Source organism: Oncorhynchus keta, chromosome 35, assembly GCF_023373465.1.
Source record: "Oncorhynchus keta strain PuntledgeMale-10-30-2019 chromosome 35, Oket_V2, whole genome shotgun sequence".
Taxonomy (NCBI): Eukaryota; Metazoa; Chordata; class Actinopteri; order Salmoniformes; family Salmonidae; genus Oncorhynchus; species Oncorhynchus keta.
In genome coordinates this window covers 59069677-59092534 of record NC_068455.1, presented here as the reverse complement: position 1 = coordinate 59092534, position 22858 = coordinate 59069677, and the positions used below count along the sequence as shown (strand labels likewise).

The following is a 22858-nucleotide window of genomic DNA, read 5'->3' as shown; positions in this document are numbered from 1 at the left end:
TGTAGACTGGCTGACCGCAGAGGGGTATCCTAGGAAGCAAGCAACAACTTTTTTTTTTTTTTAGCAAGCAACAACTACTTCTGAAGCTCAACAGCGTGTTAGCGTCACATTCCAGCTCAGTCTTCATCCGTACTATGACGGTGGATATTGCTCGTCCACCTGTCGAACTCTAGCAGGTACTTTGAGTGCATGTTGTATATGGATAGTCGAACTCAGAACTCTTCATTCCCTTTATCAAAAAATATAGCAGTTTTGAATTTGCCTTAAAAATGCTGTAACTGCAGTCGACTGTGGCATGCAGTGCATGATTTCAGTTCAACTGCAAAGAAAAACTGTGTTATTTTGGACGCAGTATTTGCAGCATACATTTTTTTCGTACGTGTTGAGGCAATGCTGAAACATCAATCCAGGAGAAACTCAGTGCAACATTTTCATTTGTGCGTAAAATAAAAGTTGTCTTGAAAATTCAGAAGGCTACGGTGTGAAATAGGCTTTCAGAAGTACCGTCTTTACTTAACTTTAATGCCGTCCGTGCTTTTGTAACCGGTGTGAAATGGCTAGCTAGTTAGCGGAGTGCGCGCTAATAGCGTTTCAATATCCTAAATGGAGTTAAATGTGAGTTAATCTGCCCTGGAGTAGGTTCATTCTAAAGGATTTGCTGCCATAGAAATGTACATGGTTAAAAGGTTGAACTCGGTTGACCAAAGTTACCTCTAACTCCTCAAACAGTCTCTAAGTTCTACTGACTGAAAGAGGAAGAGAGGAAAATATGCCTCCCTCTGCAGGTGGCATTGTTTCGCCCTCAAAGCAAGGAGGTTTTTTATGGGTGTCAAATTTGGTCAACAAAAAAAAGAATGGTTTATTTGCTACGAGAGGTTTATTTGATCGAATCATAGTTTTGTAATGCTTAAATTTTTACGAGTGTACTGTTTATAGGTAGGACATGTAACATCCCGGCAACTTTCAGATGGCTATGCATATTTATGGCTTGAGGCTGGTATCATAGCATCTCTCTCCATTGACTGCAAGTGATTCACGTCAACTACCCTCATCGAATATTCAAAAAAGGATTGCAATAAGGAGATTTATCTGTTGTGAAGTAGGCTCAGTAACATGAGGACGCGATGGGCATAATTAAGGGCAAGTTTACTCTGCACGCTTAGCATTCCATCACAGCATACATCACATACTCAAAATCTAATTTTATTTGTCACATGCGCCGAATACGACAGTGAAAAAAAATCTAATCACAAGAAATGTAAATGACAATATCAAGGCTATATGGCGGAGGTACAGGTTGAGGTATTTTGTAAAGTGATTATGTGTAGATAATAAACGGTGAGTAGCAGCAGTGTAAAAACAAATGTAAATAGTCCGGGTGGCCATTTGATTAGTTTAGTTGTTCAGTAGTCTTATGGCTTGGGGGTAGAAGCTGTTAAGGGGCCTTTTGGTCTTAGACTTGACACCCCGGTACCGCTTGCCGTGTGGTATCAGAGCGGACAGTCTATGACTTGGGTAACTGGAGTCTGACAAATTCTTTGGGCCTTCCTCTGACACTGCCTAGTATATAGGTTACGGATGTCAGGAAGCTTGGCCCCAGTGATGTACCCTCTGTAGCGCCTTCCTGTCAGATGCTGAGTAGTTGCCATACCCGGCATCAATGCAACCAGTGCTCTCGATGGTGCAGCTGTAGAACTTTTTGATGATCTGAGGACCCATGCCAAATCTTTTCAGTCTCCTGAGGGGGAAACGGTGTTGTCATGCCCTCTTCACAACTGTCTTGGTGTGTTTGGACCATGATAGTTTGTTGATGTGGACACCAAGGAACTTGAAACTCTCGACCCGCTCCACTTTAGTCTCGTTGATGTTAATGTGGGCCTGTTCGGCCTTCCTTTTCCTGTAGTCCACGATCAGCTCCTTTGTCTTGCTCACATTGAGAGGTTGTTGTCCTGGCACCACACTTCTAGGTCTCTGACCACCTCCCTATAGGCTGTCTCATCGTTGTGTTGTCATCAAACGTAATGATGGTGTTGGAGTCGTTCTTGGCCACGTAGTCATGGGTGAACAGGGAGTACAGGAGGGGACTAATCACACACCCCTGATGGGCCCCAGTGTTGAGGATCAGTGTGGCAGATGTGTTGTTGCCTACCCTTACCACCTGGGGGCGGCCCATCAGGAAGTCCAAGATCCAGGTGCAGAGTAGAGATTGACCGATTAATTAGGGCCAATTTCAAGTATTCATAACAATCGGAAATCGTTATTTTTGGACGCTGATTTTGCCGATTAAAAAAAATATATATATAATTTTTACACTTTTATTTAACTAGGCAGGTCAGTAAAGAACACATTCTTATTTTCAATGATGGCCTAGGAACGGTGGGTTAACTGCCTTGTTCAGGGGCAGAACAACAGATTTTTACCTTGTCAGCTCAGGGATTCAATCTTGCAACCTTACGGTTAACTAGTCCAACGCTCTAACCACCTGCCTCACGAGGAGCCTGCCTGTTACGGGAATGCAGTAAGAAGCCAAGGTAAGTTGCTAGCTAGCATTAAACTTAATCAATCATAATCACTAGTTAACTACACACGGTTGATGATATTACTAGTTTATCTAGCGTGTCCTGCGTTGCATATAATCGATGCAGTGCGCATTCGCAAAAAAGGACTGTCGTTGCTCCAATGTGTACCTAACCATAAACATCAATGCCTTTCTTAAAATCAATACACAGAAGTATATATTTCTAAACCTGCATATTTAGCTAAAAGAAATCCAGGTTAGCAGGCAATATTAACCAGGTGAAATTGTGTCACTTCTCTTTCTCATTGCAGGCAGAGTCAGGGTATATGCAACAGTTTGGGCCGCCTGGCTCATTGTGAACTAATTTGCCAGAATTTTACGTAATTATTTACATTTACATTTAAGTCATTTAGCAGACGCTCTTATCCAGAGCGACTTATGACATAACATTGAAGGTTGTGCAATGTAACAGCAATATTTGGACTTAGGGATGCCATCCGTTAGATAAAATACAGAACGGTTCCGTATTTCACTGAAAGAATAAATGTTTTGTTTTCGAAATGATAGTTTCCGGATTCTACCATATTAATGACCTAAGTCTCGTATTCCTGTGTGTTATTATGTTATAATTAAGTCTATGATTTGATAGAGCAGTCTGACTGAGCGATGGTAGGCACCAGCAGGCTCATAAGCATTCATTCAAACAGCACTTTAGTGCATTTTGCCAGCAGCTCTTTGCAATGCTTCAAGCATTGCGCTGTTTATGGCTTCAAGCCTATCAACTCCCGAGATGAGGCTGGTGTAACCGATGTGAAAAGGCTAGCTAGTTAGCGGGGTGCGCGCTAATAGCGTTTCAAAGACTTGGAGTAGTTGTTCCCCTTGCTCTGCATGGGTAACGCTGCTTCGAGGGTGGCTGTTGTCGATGTGTTCCTGGTTCGAGACCATTTAGTGGCGAGGAGAGGGATGGAAGCTATACCGTTACACTGGCAATATTAAAGTGCCTATAAGGTCATCTAATAGTCAAAGGTATATGAAATACAAATCGTATAGAGAGAAATAGTCCCATAATTCCTATAATTACTAAAACATCTTACCTGGAAATATTGAAGACTCGTGTTAAAAGGAACCACCAGCTTTCATATGTTCTCATGTTCTGAGCAAGGAACTTAAACGTTAGCTTTCTTACATGGCACATGTTGCACTTTTACTTTCTTCAACACTTTGTTTTTGCATTATTTATACCAAATTGAACATGTTTCATTATTTATTTGAGGCTAAATTGATTTTATTGATGTATTATATTAAGTTAAAATAAGTGTTCATTCAGTATTGTTGTAATTGTCATTATTACAAATAAAATAAAAAAATTGGCAGATTAATTGGTATCGGCTTTTTTTGGTCCTCCAATAATCGGTATCGGTGTTGAAAAATCATAATCGGTCGACCTCTAGTGCAGAGGGGGGTGTTTAGTCCCAGGGTCCTTAGCTTACTGATGAGCTTTGTGGGCACTAGGGTGTTGAACGCTGAGCTGTAGTCAATGAACATCATTCTCACAGGTGTTCCATTTGTCCAGGTGGGAAAGGGCAGTATGCAGTGCTATTGAGATTGCGTCATCTATGGATCTGTTGGGGCGGTATGCGAATTGGAGTGGGTCATAAGGTTTCTGGCATGATGGTGTTAAATGGTGCCATGACCAGCCTTTCAAAGCACTTCATGGCTACCGACGTGAGTGCTACGGGGCAGTAATAATTTAGGCAGGTTATCTTTGCTATCTTGGGCACAGGAACTATGGTGGTCTGTTTGAAACATGTTGGTATTAAATACTCGGTCAGGTCCGCTCATGCTTTGAATACACGTCCTGGTAATCCGTCTGGCCCTGTGGATTTGTGAATGTTTAACGTTCAAAGGTCTTGCTCACATCGGCTACGGAGAGCGTAATCACACAGTCGTCAGGAACAGCTGGTGCTCTCGTCTTGCCACATCCAACGAGCGTCAGAGCCTTTGTAGTAGGATTCAATCTTAGTCCTGTATTGACACTTTGCCTGTTTGATGGTTTGTCTAAGGGCATAGCGGGATTTCTTATAAGCGTCCAGATTAGTGCCCCCCTTCTTGAAAGTGGAAGCTCTAGCCTTTTGGCTCGGTACGGATGTTGCCTGTAATGGCTTGTGGTTGGGAAATATATGTATAGTCACTGTGGGGACAACGTCGTCAATGCACTTATTGATGAAAAAGGTGACTGAGGTGATATACTCCTCATTGCCATTGAGTTCTTCTCATCTAAACATCCTGTTCTCCATGTACTTCCGTTCTGTGTCAGAATATGTAGAATAAAATACCTGTATGTCTCTAGTGGTAAACTTGAGTAGTGCAGCAGAACACAACATATTAACCTCTTGTGAAAGTAAAACTCTAAGCATAACCCAACTCAAGCATTCCACAATTCTTGAATTGAAGAGTTATTCTTATACAAAGCACAGAATAATAACAGTTAAAAAGCACATCATCGTAACCATAACGAGAGTAACATCAGAATATCACATTGACACTTTAGCAGTCAATCACAGTACTCACAATTTTTCAGATTTTACTGAATATTGTCCTTAAGCCAAGCCGGGCATCTTCTGACTCTCGCCTGACTCTGAATCTCTCTGTTTGAATAGTCTGTTGTGATTGCAAGGGAACTTGGGGGTGGGTGAGCAAGCACTGTTTAATAGTGTGGCCTGCTCAGGACACGTCTTTCCGTTGTCAAGGACATATGTGTTTGGTCTTTTCGTTTTGGATAACTTTGCATGGCGCACTGTAATTTGGTGCACCCTTTTTGACATGAAAGGGAAGATTTATCCACACATGATCTCCCTCTGATGCTTGATCGTTTCGCCTTCCGTTTGGCGTCCGTTTAGTATTGCATTTTTTTCTTGTGTGGCACACGGCATCGTCGGACACGGAGGGACTGTGTAGCGGGAGAATGTCCAGTTTTGTGCGCAGCATTCTGTTGTTCAACAGCACATAGGGTGCAGCTCCTTTAGTGGCATGAGCTGTCGTCCTGTAGTGCATAAGGAATTGTTTCCTTCTCAGATCGCGGTTTGGAGACAGTCATTCCACCGTGCCATTTGCTCGTGGGTAGTACACACCTTGGAGTGTTTAATGTCTCTGTCATAGAGGAACGAAGTCCATTCCTTCTCAGTGAATTGAGCACCATTATCGCTTACACTTTCGTAGCAATTTCCATTGCGACTGAACATATCTGTTAAGAATTTAATGACAGTCTGGATAGTTACATTACTGGTAAACGCAATCTCGGGCCATTTACTGTAGTAATCCACTAGGGTGATCGCGTAACTACAATCTGCTAGGGCAGTTTCAAACAGACCAACAATGTCAATTCCACGTTTTTGCATGGGCCTTCAGCAATGTCTGACAGAGTTGATATTGTAGTTTTTTTTGCTTTTTTTGTCTGGAGTTGAATCAGTTTTAATATTGAGGATAGATTGAAAACCCCATATATTTTGGGGGGATGGATATTGTCAGGTGAGAATTATCGGTGAATTGAACGATTAGAATATACCACCCTGAAACGTATAATTGTATGGAAGTGATTAGAATGTATAAAATCATAATCAATAAATGTGTTGTCGAAGTTAGGGTAAAGACAGTATGTCTTTATGGTATTATAAACAGACTGTCTGAGCTTGGTGCCGACCTGACTTGAGATTGGGAGAGAACAGGGAGTACTTGTCAAGAACAAGGTCACAAAGTTCTGGCGGCTGGGTAGCAGGACATGTGTGTGCGTCTGTTTGTGTGCATGTGTGTGGGGGTATGGGTGTATGTGCGTGCGTGTGTGTGTGTATGCGTATGGCTGTGTGGGTGTGAGAAGTCAGTATAAAATGAATTGTTTTGTATTCTTGACTTTAGAACGTTCTCTGAATAAACTGTACTAACCTTTTGTATAAGCTGAATCTTTGACTTATTATTATTATTATTATTATACCCATGGTCTTACAAACCTCGGGAATTGGTCAGAGCTATTGATTGATTGTTATCATTGGGATTGGAAAGTCTCTTATCAGATATATACACACACACACACATACACACACACACACACACACAACACTGTTGAAGTCGGAAGATTACATACATCTAAGTCAAATACATTTAAACTCATTTTTTCACAATTCCTGACATTTAATCCTAGTAAAAATTCCCTGTCTTAGGTCAGTTAGGATCACCACTTTTTTTTAAGAATGTGAAATGTCAGAATAATAGTAGAGAGAATGATTTATTTAAGCTTTTATTTATTTTATCACATTCCCTGTGGGTCAGAAGTTTACATACACTCAATTAGTATTTGGTAGCATTGCCTTTAAATTGTTTAACTTAGGTCAAATGTTTCAGGTAGCCTTCCACAAGCTTCCCACAATAAGTTGGGTGAATTTTGGCACATTCCTCCTGACAGAACTGGTGTAACTGAGTCAGGTTTCTAGGCCTCCTTGCTCGCACACTCTTTTTCAGTTCTGCCCACAAATTTTCTATAGGATTGAGGTCAGGGCTCTGTGATGGTCACTCCAATACCTTTACTTTGTTGTCCTTAAGACATTTTGCCACAACTTTGGAAGTATGCTTGGGGTCATTGTCCATTTGGAAGACTCATTTGCGACCAAGCTTTAACTTCCCGATTGATGTCTTGAGATATTGCTTCAATATATCCATATAATTTTCCGTCCTCATGATGCCATCTATTTTGTGAAGATCACTAGTCCCTCCTGCAGCAAAGCACCCCCACAACATGATGCGGCCACCCCTGTGCTTCACAGTTGGGAAGATGTTATTCGGCTTGCAAGACTCTCCCTTTTTCCTCCAAACATAATGATGGTCATTTTACTGCTCGTTTTACTGTGGATACAGATACTTCCCACCTGTTTCCTCCAGCATCTTCACAAGGTCCTTTTTGTTGTTGTTCTGGGATTGATTTGCACTTTTAGCATCAAAGTACGTTCATCTCTAGGAGACTGAGTCGGAGACAGTCGACTCTTCACTGTTGAAGTTGAGACCCTCGCAAGGCTGCGGGCCCAGACGGCATCCCCAGCCGCGCCCTCAGAGCATGCGCAGACCAGCTGGCTGGTGTGTTTATGGACATATTCAATCAATCCCTATCCCAGTCTGTTGTTCCCACATGTTTCAAGAGGGCCACCATTGTTCCTGTTCCCAAGAAAGCTAAGGTAACTGAGCTAAACGACACTCACTTCCGTCATCATGAAGTGCTTTGAGAGACTAGTCAAGGACCATATCACCTCCACCCTACCTGACACCCTAGACCCACTCCAATTTGCTTACCGCCCAAATAGGTCCACAGACGATGCAATCTCAACCACACTGCCCTAACCCATCTGGACAAGAGGAATACCTATGTGAGAATGCTGTTCATCGACTACAGCTCAGCATTTAACACCATAGTGCCCTACAAGCTCGTCATCAAGCTCGAGACCCTGGGTCTCGACCCCGCCCTGTGCAACTGGGTACTGGACTTCCTGACGGGCCGCCCCAGGTGGTGAGGGTAGGCAACAACATCTCCTCCCCGCTGATCCTCAACACGGGGGCCCCACAAGGGTGCGTTCTGAGCCCTCTCCTGTACTCCCTGTTCACCCCCGACTGTGTGGCCACGCACGCCTCCAACTCAATCATCAAGTTTGCGGACGACACGACAGTGGTAGGCTTGATTACCTACAACGACGAGACTGCCTACAGGGAGGAGGTGAGGGCCCTCGGAGTGTGGTGTCAGGAAAATAACCTCACACTCAACGTCAACAAAACTAAGGAGACTTCAGGAAACAGCAGAGGGAACATCCCCCTATCCACATCGATAGAACAGTAGTGAAGAGGGTAGTAAGTTTTAAGTTCCTCAGCATACACATCACATCGCATACACATCACAGACAAACTGAATTGGTCCACCCACACAGACAGCATCGTGAAAAAGAAGGCGCACCAACGCCTCTTCAACCTCAGGAGGCTGAAAAAATGTGGCTTGTCACCAAAAGCACTCACAAACTTCTACAGATGCACAATCGAGAGCATCCTATCGGGCTGTATCACCGCCTGGTACGGCAACTGTTCCGCCCACAACCGTAAGGCTCTCCAGAGGGTAGTGAGGTCTGCACAACGCATCACCGGGGGCAAACTACCTTCCCTCCAGGACACCTACACCACCCGATGTCACAGGAAGGCCATAAAGATCATCAAGGACAACAACCACCTGAGCCACTGCCTGTTCACCCCGCTATCATCCAGAAGGCGAGGTCAGTACAGGTGCATCAAAGCAGGGACCGAGAGACTAAAAAACAGCTTCTATCTCAAGGCAATCAGACTGTTAAACAGCCACCACTAGCATTGAGTGGCTGCTGCCAACACACTGACTCAACTCCAGCCACTTTAATGGGAATTGATGGGAAATTATGTAAACTATATCACAAGCCACTTTAAACAATGCTACCTAATATAATGTTTACATACCCTACATTATTCATCTCATATGTATACGTATATACTGTACTCTCGTCTACTGCATCTTTATGTAATACACTGCATCTTTATGTAATACATGTATCACTAGCCACTTTAACTATGCCACTTTGTTTACATACTCATCATTGTTTACATACTCATCATACTCATATGTATATACTGTACTCAATACCATCTACTGTATCTTGCCTATGCCGCTCTGTACCATCACTCATTCATATATCTTTATGTACATATTCTTTATCCCCTTACACTTGTGTCTATAAGGTAGTAGTTTTAGAATTGTTAGCTAGATTACTTGTTGGTTATTACTGCATTGTCGGAACTAGAAGCACAAGCATTTCACTACACTCGCATTAACATCTGCTAACCATGTGTATGTGACAAATAACATTTGATTTGACTGATGTTGTGCGGGTACTATTTAATGAAGGTGCCAGAATAATCTCAAATATAACACTTTTTGAGTTACATGATTTGATATGTGTTATTTCATAGTTTAGATGTCTTCACTATTATTCTACATTGTAGAAAATGGTACAAATAAACAAAAACCCTTGAATGAGAAGATGCTCAAACTTTTGAACAGTAAGTGTACATATACACCTTTTTAGAATATACCTTCCATTATTATTCCCCACAAACCCTCCCACCCCTCCCCCAATTGGAGTAAACGAATAAACAATACTTAGGCTACAACTTCCAGCTTATACAGTGGGGCAAAAAAGTATTTATTCAGCCACCAATTGTGCAAGTTCTCCCACTTAAAAAGACGAGAGAGGCCTGTAATGTTCATCATAGGTACACTTCAACTATGACAGACAAAATGAGAGAAAAAAATCCTGAAAATCACATTGTAGGATTTTTTAGTGAATTTATTTGCAAATTATGGTGGAAAATAAGTATTTGGTCACTTACAAGCAAGCAAAATTTCTGGCTCTCACAGACCTGTAACTTATTCTTTAAGGCCTCTCTTTCGTTTTTCCGTGTATTATGTAATCCAGGTAGGCTTTTCCACCTTGTATGTTCTGCAGTAGGGAGGACATCATCTTTTGAAAACCAGCAGGGACTGAGGCCAAACCGAAGGGGGCCCGACGGAATCTGAAAAGGCCGTTGTGCTTAATGAACGCTGCCAAAACGTGAAGGAGGACTTGATGGTAGGCACTAGCCAAATCAATGGTTGAGAACACAATAGTGCATTGTAGCTCAGCGAAGAGATCTTCCATGTGAGGAAGTGGATAACTGTCAATGATCACTGCTTTATTTGGCTCACGCAAATCCTCACACATGCAGATATCCCCATTTTTCATTTTGGTAACCACTATGGGTGAAACCCATGGGGAGGCATCAATTTTCTCAATTTTCTCAATGACATCAGAGGATTAGTATGCGAACCAGGTCAGCAGAGACTCCTTTTTTTTAGCAGACAGTGGATCCAGAAAATGTGAGCGCAGTGGTGGATTGGCCAGAACCCAAGTCCAGGGTGCAGCTACAACGGTTTCTTGGGTTTGCAGATTTCTACCGCCGTTTAATTCGGGGCTACAGCACCCTGGTGGCTCCCCTCTCTGCACTTACCTCTCCCAAAATACTGTTCACATGGTCCCCAGCAGCGGACAGGGCTTTTGTGGGTCCAAAGCAGAAATTCACTACTGCCCCCATACTCATCCATCCGGACCCGACCCGTCAGTTTGAGGTTGCTGCTTCCAACGTGGGAGTAGGGCCGTCCCTAGCGATCTGTACAGGACCAAAAGCTTCATCCCGGTGCCTTCATGTCCCATCATCTCAACTCTGTGGAAAGGAACTATGATGTTGGGAACCAGGAACTCCTGACATCTAAGATGGCTCTGGAGAAGTGGAGACACCTGCTGGAAGGGGTGGAACATCCATTTTTAGTGTGGACTGACCAGAAGTATTTAGAATACCCCCGCACTAACAAGCGCCTTAACTCAAGGCAAGCCCGTTGGGCCCTGTTTTTCACCATCTCCTACCACCCAGGGTCCAAAAATGTGAAGCCAGACGCCCTCTCTCGCCTGTACAGTTCTGCTGCCACACCCTCTGAATCAGAGACCATCCTCCCTGCCTAATGTCTGGCGGCTTTCGTTGTCTGGGGTATTGAGGCCCTGGTCCGCAAGGCAACAACGTTGAGGGGGGCCCGGGCTAACCGGAAGTTTGTCCCTGATTCGGCCCGACCTCAGATCCTGGAAAGAGCTCACTCCTCTAGGCATACCTGTCATCCTGGTGCCCGTCGTGCCCTGGCTTTCCTCCGACAATGCTTCTGGTGGCCCAACATGGCTCTTGATGTCTCGGCCTTCGTTGCCGCATGCATGGTGTGTGCTCAAAATAAGACTCTGCGGCAAGCTCTGTCTGGCCTCCTTCAGCACCTCCCTGTTCCTCATCGCCCTTGGTCCCATATTTCCCTGGATTTTGTCACTGGGCTTCCCCCGTCAGATGGCAACACCACTATCCTGACGGTGGTGGATAGGTTCTCCAAAGCCACCCATTTCATACCTCTCCCCAAGTTACTGTCAGCCAAAGAAACGGCGCAGCTCATGGTGCAGCACGTCTTCCGAATCCATGGACTCCCGGTCGACATTGTCTCTGATTGGCGTCCTCAGTTCTCGTCCCGATTCTGGAAGGCGTTCTGCACCCTTATCGAGTCGTCGGCCAGTCTGTCGCCCGGGTTTCATCCCCAATCCAACGGCCAGTCGAAGCAAGCCAATCAAGACATGGAAACGACACTTCGGCATCTCTTCTCTAGTAACCCCACTACCTGGAGCCAGCAACCAGTCTGGGTGGAGTATTCTAGGAACACTCTACCCTGCTCGGCCACTGGACTCTTCCCTCTTCGAGTGCTCCGTGGGGTGTCAGCCCCCGCTCTTCCCGGAGCAAGAAGTAGAGGTCAACATACCCTTAGCCCAGATGTTCGTACGCCCCTGTCGGCGTACCTGGAAAAGGGCTTGGTCGTCTCTTCTCAAGATCACCTCCAGGTATCGTCAACAAGTGGGGCGCCACCGGACTCCGGCTCTCCGCTATCGTCTCGGGCAGAGGGTATGGTTGTCTACACGGGATCTTCCCCTCTTGGTGGAATCCCGCAAACCTCCCCCCCCCCCCTTTTTCATTGGTCCTTTCCCCATCTCGAGTCCTTTGTCCCACTGCTGTATACACCCTACTTTTCATGTGTCGAGGATTAAGCCCTTGTCTCACAGCCATTTGTCTTCTGTTTCCAGACCCATCCCTCCCTCTGTGTCATCGATGGCCAGCCAGCGTACACGGTGAGACGCTTTCTGAGGGTTTGACCATGGGGCAGGTGTTTCCAGTATGTGGTTGTCTAGAGTTGTTTTTCCATCTGGTTACACGTGACATGCTGGTAGAAATTAGTTTAAACGGATTTAAGTTTGCCTGCATTAATGTCCCAGGCCTCTTGGAGCGCCGCTTCTGGATGAGCATTTTGTCCAGTTCAAAGTGAGTAATCGCTGTTTTGATGTCCAGAAGCAATTTTCGGTCATAAGAGATGGTAGCAGCAACATTATGTACAAAATGAGTTACAAACGATGCCAAACGACAACAAGAAAATAAATACCACAATTGGTTAGGAGCCCGTAAAACAGCAGCCATCCCCTCTCGCGCCATTATAATATTTGTGTGAGTGTTAGTGCAAGAAAGACAAGTCTTCGTACATACAGTCGTTTGAAAAAGTTTGTGCACCCCTGACAATTTCCATGATTTCCATTCATAAATAATTGGGTGTTTGGATCAGCAATTTCATTTTGATCTATCAAATAACTGATGGACACAGTAATATTTCAGTAGTGAAATTAGGTTTATTGGATTAACAGAAAATGTGCTATATGCATCAAAACAAAATTAGACAGGTGCATAAATTTGGGCACCTCAATAGAAAAATCACATCAATATTTAGTAGAGCCTCCTTTTGCTAAAATAACAGCCTCTAGACACTTCCCACAGCCTCTAATAAGTGTCTGGATTCTGGATGAAGGTATTTTGGACCAGGTTTGATGTTTGCCGAGCATGGACAGCCCGCTTCAAATCATCCCACAGATTCTCAATGATATTCAGGTCTGGGGACTGGGATGGCCATTCCAGAACATTGTACGTGTTCCTCTGCATAAATGCCCGGGTAGATTTTGAGCAGTGTTTTGGGTTGTTGTCTTGTTGAAATATCAAGCCCCGGCGTAACTTCAACTTTGTGACTGATTCTTCAACATTATTCCCAAGAATCTGCTGATATTGAGTGGAATCCATGCGACCCTCAACTTTATCAAGATTCCCAGTACCGCTATTGGCCACACAGCATGATGGAACCCCCACCAAATTTTACTGTGGGTAGCAAGTGTTTTTCTTGGAACGCTGTGTTCTTTTGCCGCCATGCATAACGTCCCTTGTTATGACCAAATAACTCAATCTTTATTTCATCAGTCCACACAGCACCTTATTCCAAAATGAAGCGTGCGTTTGCATACCTCAAGCGACTCTGTTTGTGGCGTGTGTGCAGAAAAGGCTTCTTCCGCATCACTCTCCCATACAGCTTCTCCTTGTGCAAAGTGCGCTGAATTGTTGAACGATGCACAGTGACACCATCTGCAGCAAGATGATGTTGTAAGTCTTTGGAGGTGGTCTGTGGGCTGTTTATGACCGTTCTCACCATCCTTTGCCTCTCTGATATTTTACTTGGCCTGCCACTTCTGGCCTTAACAAGAACTGTGCCTGTGGTCTTCCATTTCCTTACTATGTTCCTCACAGTGGACACTGACAACTTAAATCTCTGCGATAGCTTTTTGTAGGCTTCCTCTAAACCATAATGTTGAACATCTTTTTTGAAAACATCTTTGCTTTCAGGTCCTTTGAGAGTTGTTTTGAGGCCCCCATGTTGCCACTCTTCAGAGGAGAGTCAAAGAGAACAACAACTTGCAATTGGCCTTAAATACCTTTTCTCATGATTGGATGCACTTGTCTATGAAGTTCAAGGCTTAATGAGCTCACCAAACCAATGTTGTGTTCCAATTAATAAGTGCTAAGTAGTTACAGGTATTCAAATCAACAGAATGGCAAGGGTGTCCACATTTTTGCATAGCCTATTTTTCACATCTGATTTAATTTCATACAACTTAATATTGCTACACTAAAAATATTTGTCTGGACAATACCCCAGTGCTCAGCTTTTATTATAAAATGAATGGCATGCCACTGTGATCATTTTCCGTGACGACAGAGTAAATTATTATGCAGCCTCAGAGGGGTGCCCAAACTTTTTCATACGACTGTACGTCCCTATATTATCCAGCGTTTAGTTTTGTGGAGAAATGGAGCATACAATTAGCAGCGTGCATTCACCATACATTTAAGGAGTCTTGTTACGCTGAGATTGTGCCCTTGAATCAAATGGTGCACTTTAACAGTTTCTTTACCAGCTTTTCCCGCTAATCTGTTTTCAAGGGCTTGTGTCGTCATCCACTCTGTTAACCAATATCCATGCGGTTTTCCAAAGCTTCAGGAAAATATGGTGTGAATTTGAAGCTCTCCGCAGTTCTATCACAAGCCTTTTTGTTATGGTGTTTTCCCCCTAAAATATCTCTGCTAATATTTCCATTAATGACATTTTACAAATTTCCTGCTTTCTACTGTATGTTTGCCTCTTGCTGGATCGTTGCGACATGACCATCAACATCATGGGAGATAGTACAGAAGCTATCCCCACGCCAATGCTCTCTAAGAAGGAACTGCAGAGGATGGCTCAGTTGGCGACGGGGGAAGACTCTGAGATGTGACCACTGTAGTCAGAGCCCTCAAGGTGATTGTCACGCCCTGGCCTTAGTATTCTGTGTTTTCGTTATTATTTTGATTAGGCCAGGGTGTGACATGGGGATTTATGTGGTTTGTTTTGTCTAGGGTTGTTTGTAGTTATGGGATTGTGGTTAGAGTAGTACTCTAGGTAAGTCTATGGTTGCCTAGAGTGGTTCTCAATCAGAGGCAGGTGTTTATCGTTGTCTCTGATTGGGAACCATATTTAGGCAGCCATATTCTTTAGGTCTCTTGCGGGTGATTGTTCCTGTCTCTGTGTTTGTGTGCACCAGATAGGGCTGTTTCGGTTTTTCACGGTTCTTGTTTTGTAGATTGTTGTATTTTCATCTTTATCAAAGATGTCCAAAAATAACCACGCTGCATTTTGGTCCGCCTCTCTTTCACCAGAAGAAAACCGTTACAGTGATGTAGTTCATTAGGCATGGATTCATTAGGTTCCAAATGGAATAAAACAATTCAATGTTAATTGACTACCTGGACATAAGAAATAATTGATATTTTATTTTTTTGCATGCCCTATTGAATACAAACCTGGGGTGACATTGTCTTCAAAACAGTATTTGCGTGCAAAGAGATTGACTCTGTCAATCACCACATTCTTATCGGCAGACTCAACAGGCTTGGTTTCTTAAATGACTGCCTAGCCTGGTTCACCAACTACTTCTCAGACAGAGTTCAGTGTCTCAATTCGGACCTCTGGCAGTCTCTGTGGGTGCCACAGGGTTCAATTCTCGGGCCGACTCTTTTCTCTGTATACACCAATGATGTCAGTCTTGCTGCTGGTAATTCTCTGATCCACCTCTACGCAGACGACACCAATCTGTATACTTCTGGCCCTTCTTTGGACACTGTGTTAACTAACCTCCAGACGAGCTTCAATGCCATACAACACTCCTTCTGTGGCCTCCAACTGCTCTTAAACGCTTGTAAAACTAAATGCATGCTCTTCAACTGATCGCTGCCCGCACCTGCCCAGCATCACTACTCTGGACGGTTCTGACGGTTCTGAATATGTGGACAACTACAAATACCTAGGTGTCTGGTTAGACTGTAAACTCTCCTTCCAGACTCCCATTAAGCATTTCCAATCCAAAATTAAATCTAGAATCGGCTTCCTATTTCACAACAAAGCATCTTTCACTCATGCTGCCAAACATACCCTCGTAAAACTGACTATCCTGGACTTCGGGCGATATCATTTACAAAATAGCCAATACTCTCCAACACTCTACTCAGCAAATTGGATGCAGTCTATCACAGTGCCATCTGTTTTGTCACCAAAGCCCCATATACTACCCACCACTGCGACCTGCTGGCCCTCGCTTCACAATCGTCGCCAAACCTACTGGCTCCAGGTCATCTATAAGTCTTTGCTAGGTATAGCCCCGCCTTACCTCAGCTCACTGGTCGCCATTGCAGCACCCACCCGTAACACTCGCTCCAGCAGGTATGTTTCACTGGTCACCCCCAAAGCCAATTCCTCCTTTGGCCGCCTTTCCTTGCAGTTCTCTGCTGCCAACGACTAGAATGAATTGCAAAAATCACTGAAGCTGGAGACTCATATCTCCCTCACTAACTTTAAGCACCAGCTGTCAGAGCAGCTCACATATCACTGCACCTGAACATAGCCCATCTGTAAATTGCCCATCCAACTACCTCATCCCCATACTGTTATTTATTATTATTTATTTTTTTTGCTCCTTCGCACCCCAGTATCTCTACTTGCACATTCATCTTTTGCACATCTATCACTCCAGTGTTTAATTGCTAAATTGTAATTATTTTGCCACTATGGCCTATTTATTGCCTACCTCCCTTATCTTATGTCATTTGCACACACTGTATGTTGGATTTTTCTCTATTATGTAATAATTGACTGTATGTTTGTTTATTCCATGTGTAACTCTGTTGTTTGTGTCGCACTGCTTTGCTTTATCTTGGCCAGGTCGCAGTTGTAAATATGAACTTGTTGTCAACTAGCCTACCTGTTTAAATGAAGGTGTTAAGTTAGTTATATTATCTCCATCTGAGAACTAGAGATCCTAATTCTGCATATTCGGACTAATAATGTAGTGGATATTTTCAATTACCAGTAATGAGGAGAGACAAGGACAATCACCAATCAGGATATTCACTTTATAAAAAATGTATTGATAAGAGAGCTGGTCACACCACCCACAAAGTGAAAAGAGTGAGAGCCCATTGAGTGGAGTGAGCCTCTGGTTGTATACTACATAGGTGCAACATCAGCGATGACGTACAATAGCTCCAGACACCAACCCCACACATCCTGTGCCAGACCTTGGCCCCAAATATAGAGATAGTTTTGTTCAGTTCTAAGAACTTAAAAGGACATTTGTTATTTCTCAGTCTCCACCTTGCTAAAAAGGGAACTGGGGGAGAGAATAATCTCCCCCAAGGTGCAAGGAGGGGGTGACTGACGTACAGACATTGTGATTGGCGATTGGTTCCCCATTACTCACGCCATCCCTTCACATGGTTTGCAATTGGTAAAGACACATTCACATATGGAAACAATGTTCCCTTCTGACCTCCTTTGCCCTATTCTCTTTCTGATATTCTGCACAGCAACAGGGACATGTGATAGATAAGCCTGACTTCTCCCCTCTCTGGGCCCTAGGTGACTGAGGCCATATGAGGAAGTGCCACTGCCAACACCAGATTCCAAAAGGAAACATTCTAATAACGAGTTCAAAAGTTCAATCATGTAAGCATATTCTGCAGATGAGACGTCTTAGCTAATTCTGATTCTCCTACCACAAAAAAAAGATATCTGAGTTCACCCCCAGTCGCCTAACGCCTCCTCAGAAAGTCACTCTTCTGAAGGCATCGGATCCTCCCATAGCACCACAGGGAGCGAACGCAATAGACTCCACAACAGCCACACTGTCTTGACACCCAGGTTTAAGAATTTTAGCAGACGCTTCTATCCAGAGTGAGTGCATACATTCTCCCCCGTGGGAATAGAACCCACAAGCCCGATGCTCTACCAACTGAGCCACAGGCTACGTAGCCCTGTTGGAACGCTTCGTTATGGGCGCCATATTAATATATGCATATGCCATGTTTTTTTTAAATCTGTTTTGTGTACAGATTTAACAGCTTATCACTGCCTATCCTCGACGATATATCGATTCTATGACTCCAAGTACCGATTCTTCACAATTATTCAGTGGATTGTTTTACGATGATAATAAACATTATGAATCTAACAAGTATTCAGACCCCTTGACTTTTTCCACATTTTGTTACGTTACAGCCTTATTCTAAAATGGATTATATTGTTTTTTCCCCTCATCAATCTACACACAATACCCCATAATGACAAAGCAAAAACAGGTTTTTAGATTTCTTTGCAAATGTATTCATAATAAAAAACGGAAATATTACATTTACATAAGTATTCAGACCCTTTACTCAGTACTTTTTTGAAGCACCTTTGGCAGCGATTACAGCCGAGTCTTCTTGGGTATGACGCTATAAGCTTGGCACACCTGTAATTGGGGAGTTTTTCCCATTATTCTTTGCAGATCCTCTCATGCTCTGTCAGGTTGGATGGGGGAGCGTTGCTGCACAGCTATTTTCAGGTCTCTCAAGTCATGTTAGATCAAGTTCAAGTCCAGGCTCTGGCTGGGCCACCCAAGGACATTCAGAGACTTGCCACTCCTGTGTTGTCTTGGCTGTGTGCTTAGGGTCGTTGTCCTGTTGGAAGGTGAACCTTTGCCCCAGTCAGTTTTCATCAAGGATCTCTCTATACTTTGCTCCATTCATCTATCCCTCTATCCTGACTAGCCTCCCAGTCCCTGCCGCTGAAAAACGTCACCACAGCATAATGCTGCCACCACCATGCTTCACCATAGGGAATGGTGCAAGGTTTCCTCTAGACGAGACGCTTGGCATTCAGGCCAAATAGTTCAATCTTGTTTCTTATTGTCTGAGAGTCTGTAGGTGGCTTTTGGCAAACTCCAAGCAAGCGGTCATGTGCTTTATACTGAAGAGTGGCTTCCGCCTCGCCACTCTACCATAAAGGCCTGATTGGTGGAGTGCTGCAGAGATGGTTGTCCTTCTGGAAGGTTCTCCCATCTCCACAGAGTAACTCTGGAGCTCTGTCAGAGTGACCACCGGGTTCTTGATCACCTCCCTGACCAAGGCCCTTCTCCCCTGATTGCTCAGTTTGGCCCTGCGGACAGCTCTAGGAAGAGTCTTTGTGGTTCAAAACTTCTTCCATGTAATAATGATGGAGGCCATTTTGTTCTTGGGGACCTTCAATGCTGCTTGACATATTTTGGTGCCTCCACACAATCCTGTCTTGGAGCTCCACAGACAATTCCTTCGACCTCATGGCTTGGTTTTTGCTCTGACATGGACTGTCAACTGTGGGACCTTTTATATAGACAGGTGTGTGCTTTTAAAAAAATCTTGTCCAATCAATGGAATGTACCACAGGTGGACTCCAAGTTGTCGAAACATCTCAAGGTTGATCAATGGAAACAGGATACACATGAGCTCAATTTTGAGTCTCATAGCAAAATGTCTGAATACTTATCTAAATAAGGTTTATTTTTAATAAACGTGCAAAAATGTACAACCTGTTTTCGCTTTGTCGTTATGGGCTATTGTGTGTAGATTGATAAGGAATAAGGCTGTAATGTAACAAAATGTGGAAAAAGTCAAGGGGTCTGAATGCGCTGCATACTGAACAATGTTATGAAGAAAAAAGGACAGCAGAATGTATGTTTAGAAATGAGATCTTCTCAATGTTCAATTAGAATGGTATTTCTATCAATGGGCATTTTTATTAAAGGATCTTGTGTCATATATTCTTATACAATGCATTTTGTGTGTTAGTGTAAAGATTAGGTGCAGGTGTCTAAGGCACAGTAGGTGGCAGTACAGTTAAGGAATGGACTCTGTGCGGGGCTGTTGTTGCCAGGCCAAAAAGGCGATACAATAAAATCTCAGATAAGATTTGGTGCCTCCACACAATCCTGTCTTGGAGGGCTAACAGTTTGGAGTCCAAAACAGTTACTTACATTCATCCAAACATTTGACATTTGAACAATTGATGCACAAAAAAAAAAACATGGAAAGGTATTCCCATGAATCATACGACTCTTATGAACACGGAGTTAATCATTTGATAGTACTTGTCACAAAAGACCCATAATTATCCATACATGTTTCTTTATGCTTTGAATGATCCATGCATGTTTTACAGTTGTGAAACCAATGACGCCCTTTGAAAAGGGTTTTTCATAGGCCGTCTGTAACATCACTTGCACATCACTGCCAAATCTTTCCAATCCCTCCCAGAAATGGTTAACTGTCTGTACGCATATGATCCAGCAGTCAGCAGCCAGCCAAACAATATTGTGCCATTTCTCCATATTATACCAACTCTGTTAGGATACTACCCATGCAAAGTAGGCTATTGCATTCAGTGACTGTCTCTGGAGAATATATTTTTAATCTCCTAGATGTAATGAAGGAGAAAGACCCCAGACTGAGCAGCTCTCGGGGTGTGTAGGTGGGTGGGTGGGTGTGTGCGTGTAATGGTAGGGGGTTGGAGGTGACCCTATGGATAAAAACCTGGTGATGTATCTCCCCCTCTCATTCTCTCCGTCACACACACACACACTTTCTGCCTCACACAAACACAGAGACACACACAGGAGGCGGTTCTCTCCAGTCGCTCTCCATCAGAAACAACTGACAGCCAGGCAGGCTAGCTGCATCCTCTGGTAGCTATAGCAGCAGCGCAGACAGCTACTAGCCGCCTCTATTGTCTGCTGCATCTGTCAGCTGGCCGCCTGATACGTGGAGCCTTTTGTGTCTCCCGAGAGTCCCGACTCCCATTTGTGCTCTCTATTGCGGGGGCTAAAGGAAACAACCAACAGCCACACCAATGGACATGATGGGGAAGAAAGAACGCAGGGGCTGGGACTTCAAAGGCTTGCTGAAGAGGAACTGGCTGCTTATTGCAACCATTGTGTCGGTGCTGTTAGGTAAGTGAAAGCGAAGCCCCCATAATGTCTGCGCTCTGCTTAACGTGAAGAAGCCTAGCTTGATGTCACCCTTCCGCGAGGCTGCCCGTCTGTCTCCACTCTCTCCTTGCTCTGTCAGTGGTGGTGCATCCTACCCATTTCCCCTTCCCTCTGTCATTTTTTTTGTCATTGCTTTCTCTCCTGATGTATTCCCCTGCTGCAGTCCAGGCTTGGAGTCATCCAGCAGCCTCTCTTGGATGCGTAGGGCTGGGGGCTGGTTGATTAGAATAGCAATGTGCACGCATGTGTGTGTGTTGTGTGCATAATGTCGGCTTGTGCATGCTGCATACCAACCTGGTCTCAGAGCCTTTCGTATGATTCTGTATGTAAATCCGAGAGACTACATTTAGTATATGTTGCGTTTTGTATGTAGTAATTTGTGGATGTCCAATCACCAATTTCGTATGATATATTCCGAATTACAATTTGTATTATGTTACAAATTTCCAAAACGTACAATATGTTACACATTTTTCAAAATATATGATATGTTACGAATTCTGTCTAGGTGGCTAACATTAGCTAGGCTAGGGGTTACGGTTAAGAGTTAGGTTAAAGGGTTAAGGTAAGGGCAAGAGTTGGATAAAATAATTAGGGGAAAGGTTAGCTAACATGCTAGTTGCAAAGTAGCAAAAAAGTAGTAAGTAGTTGAAAAGGTGCAAATGAGCTAAAATGTTGTCCATGATGAGATTTGAACTCACAACCTTTGGGTTGCAAGACGTTTGCATTTTTGCCTGAAGTAACCATCTGTCTTATGTAAGCAAACCAAACGTAACATACTAATTTGGATGTTCTGGATTTACGTTTACTATGTTACATCTAGTGTATGAGACCAGGCTGTGCATGCAACTGTGTGTGTGCTTATGCTGTGAGGATGTTCGAAGATGGATGCAAACAGTGTGTGACTGTGGCTGTTCATGAGTGTATCTGTGTGTGTTTGTGTGTGTGTGACTGTTCATAATTGTGCACGTGTGTGACTGATCATTATGCGTTCGCAGTTTCTGCTGCTGCTACGCCATTCATTGCCCAGTCTCCGACGGAGACAGGGTTCCCTGTGCTGAGCTTTGCTGCCTCCCAGAGCCTGTCTCGCAGCCCCAGTCGAACGTGACTAGACTGAAGCGGCACACTCCACTGGCTCCTTCAGTCCAGTCAGTCGGTACAGCTGTTCTGCATGCAAGGTCCTGTCAATGTGATTCGCAAGTAGTGTGATTCAGGGGCCATATATGGCTCTGATATGGCCCAGCCCACCACAGCATTTCTTGCATATGACATTTATTTAGTAGATATAAAATAAATAAGGAATAATCAACTGGGGGCTGTGGAGTCCTGTGGAAATAACCTACGACACAGTCTAGCCATGGAATAAACTATAATATGCTCCTTTGTTGTCATTCAGCATTCAAGTGCTAAAATGCAATGGATGAGCTCACAGCGAAAGGCTAATGGTGGTGGTGGACAATTAATCTAAAAATGCATTGTTAATTATGGAACGTATCACTTTATTATGCAGAGAAGGCTATTATTTATTTAGATTTATTCCCAACCCCCCTCTGAAGCTGCCTGCGACCCCTTGTTTTTAGAAAGAATTACACACCGATTTGTATGGCCCCTGTCACCGAATTGTCCTACCCTTCAACAATTATTGTTGGTGCTTGCTTGGCTTCTTAATGGTTGGACATTTATAATTTTCTGAACTAAATGGACTTTGGCTCAGTGGCGGTATTGTGTCTAATGCGTTTTAAAGGCTTTCGACCAATTAAATGATAAATGCTGACTTTGAAGTGTCCTCCACAAGGATTACACCATCTCTGCTTAAGCAGAGTTTTACAATGTCAACATAAACATGCATTTGGACCAACACAGATGGCAAAATTGATAATCCATTCCTATTTGTATTGATCTTTCTTACATTTTAAGAGCTGCAGTGGAGAGG

The 22858-nt window shown here is 43.7% G+C and overlaps 1 protein-coding gene across 2 annotated transcripts in view; it reads left to right on the top strand.

Moving 5' to 3' along the window:
• The window catches only part of slc1a1 (solute carrier family 1 member 1), a 35260-nt gene continuing 12402 nt past the window's right edge, over window positions 1–22858 (top strand). The window contains exon 1 of one of the 2 annotated variants that reach the window (XM_035753082.2): window positions 1–176. Coding sequence is in view for 1 of the 2 variants with exons in the window: in XM_035753081.2 (XP_035608974.1) it covers window positions 20787–20886 (100 nt within the window). In the remaining variant the exon portion in view is untranslated. Of the gene's footprint in view, window positions 177–20494; window positions 20887–22858 lie in introns of those variants that run through there. The other variant, XM_035753081.2, reaches the window with a different exon arrangement.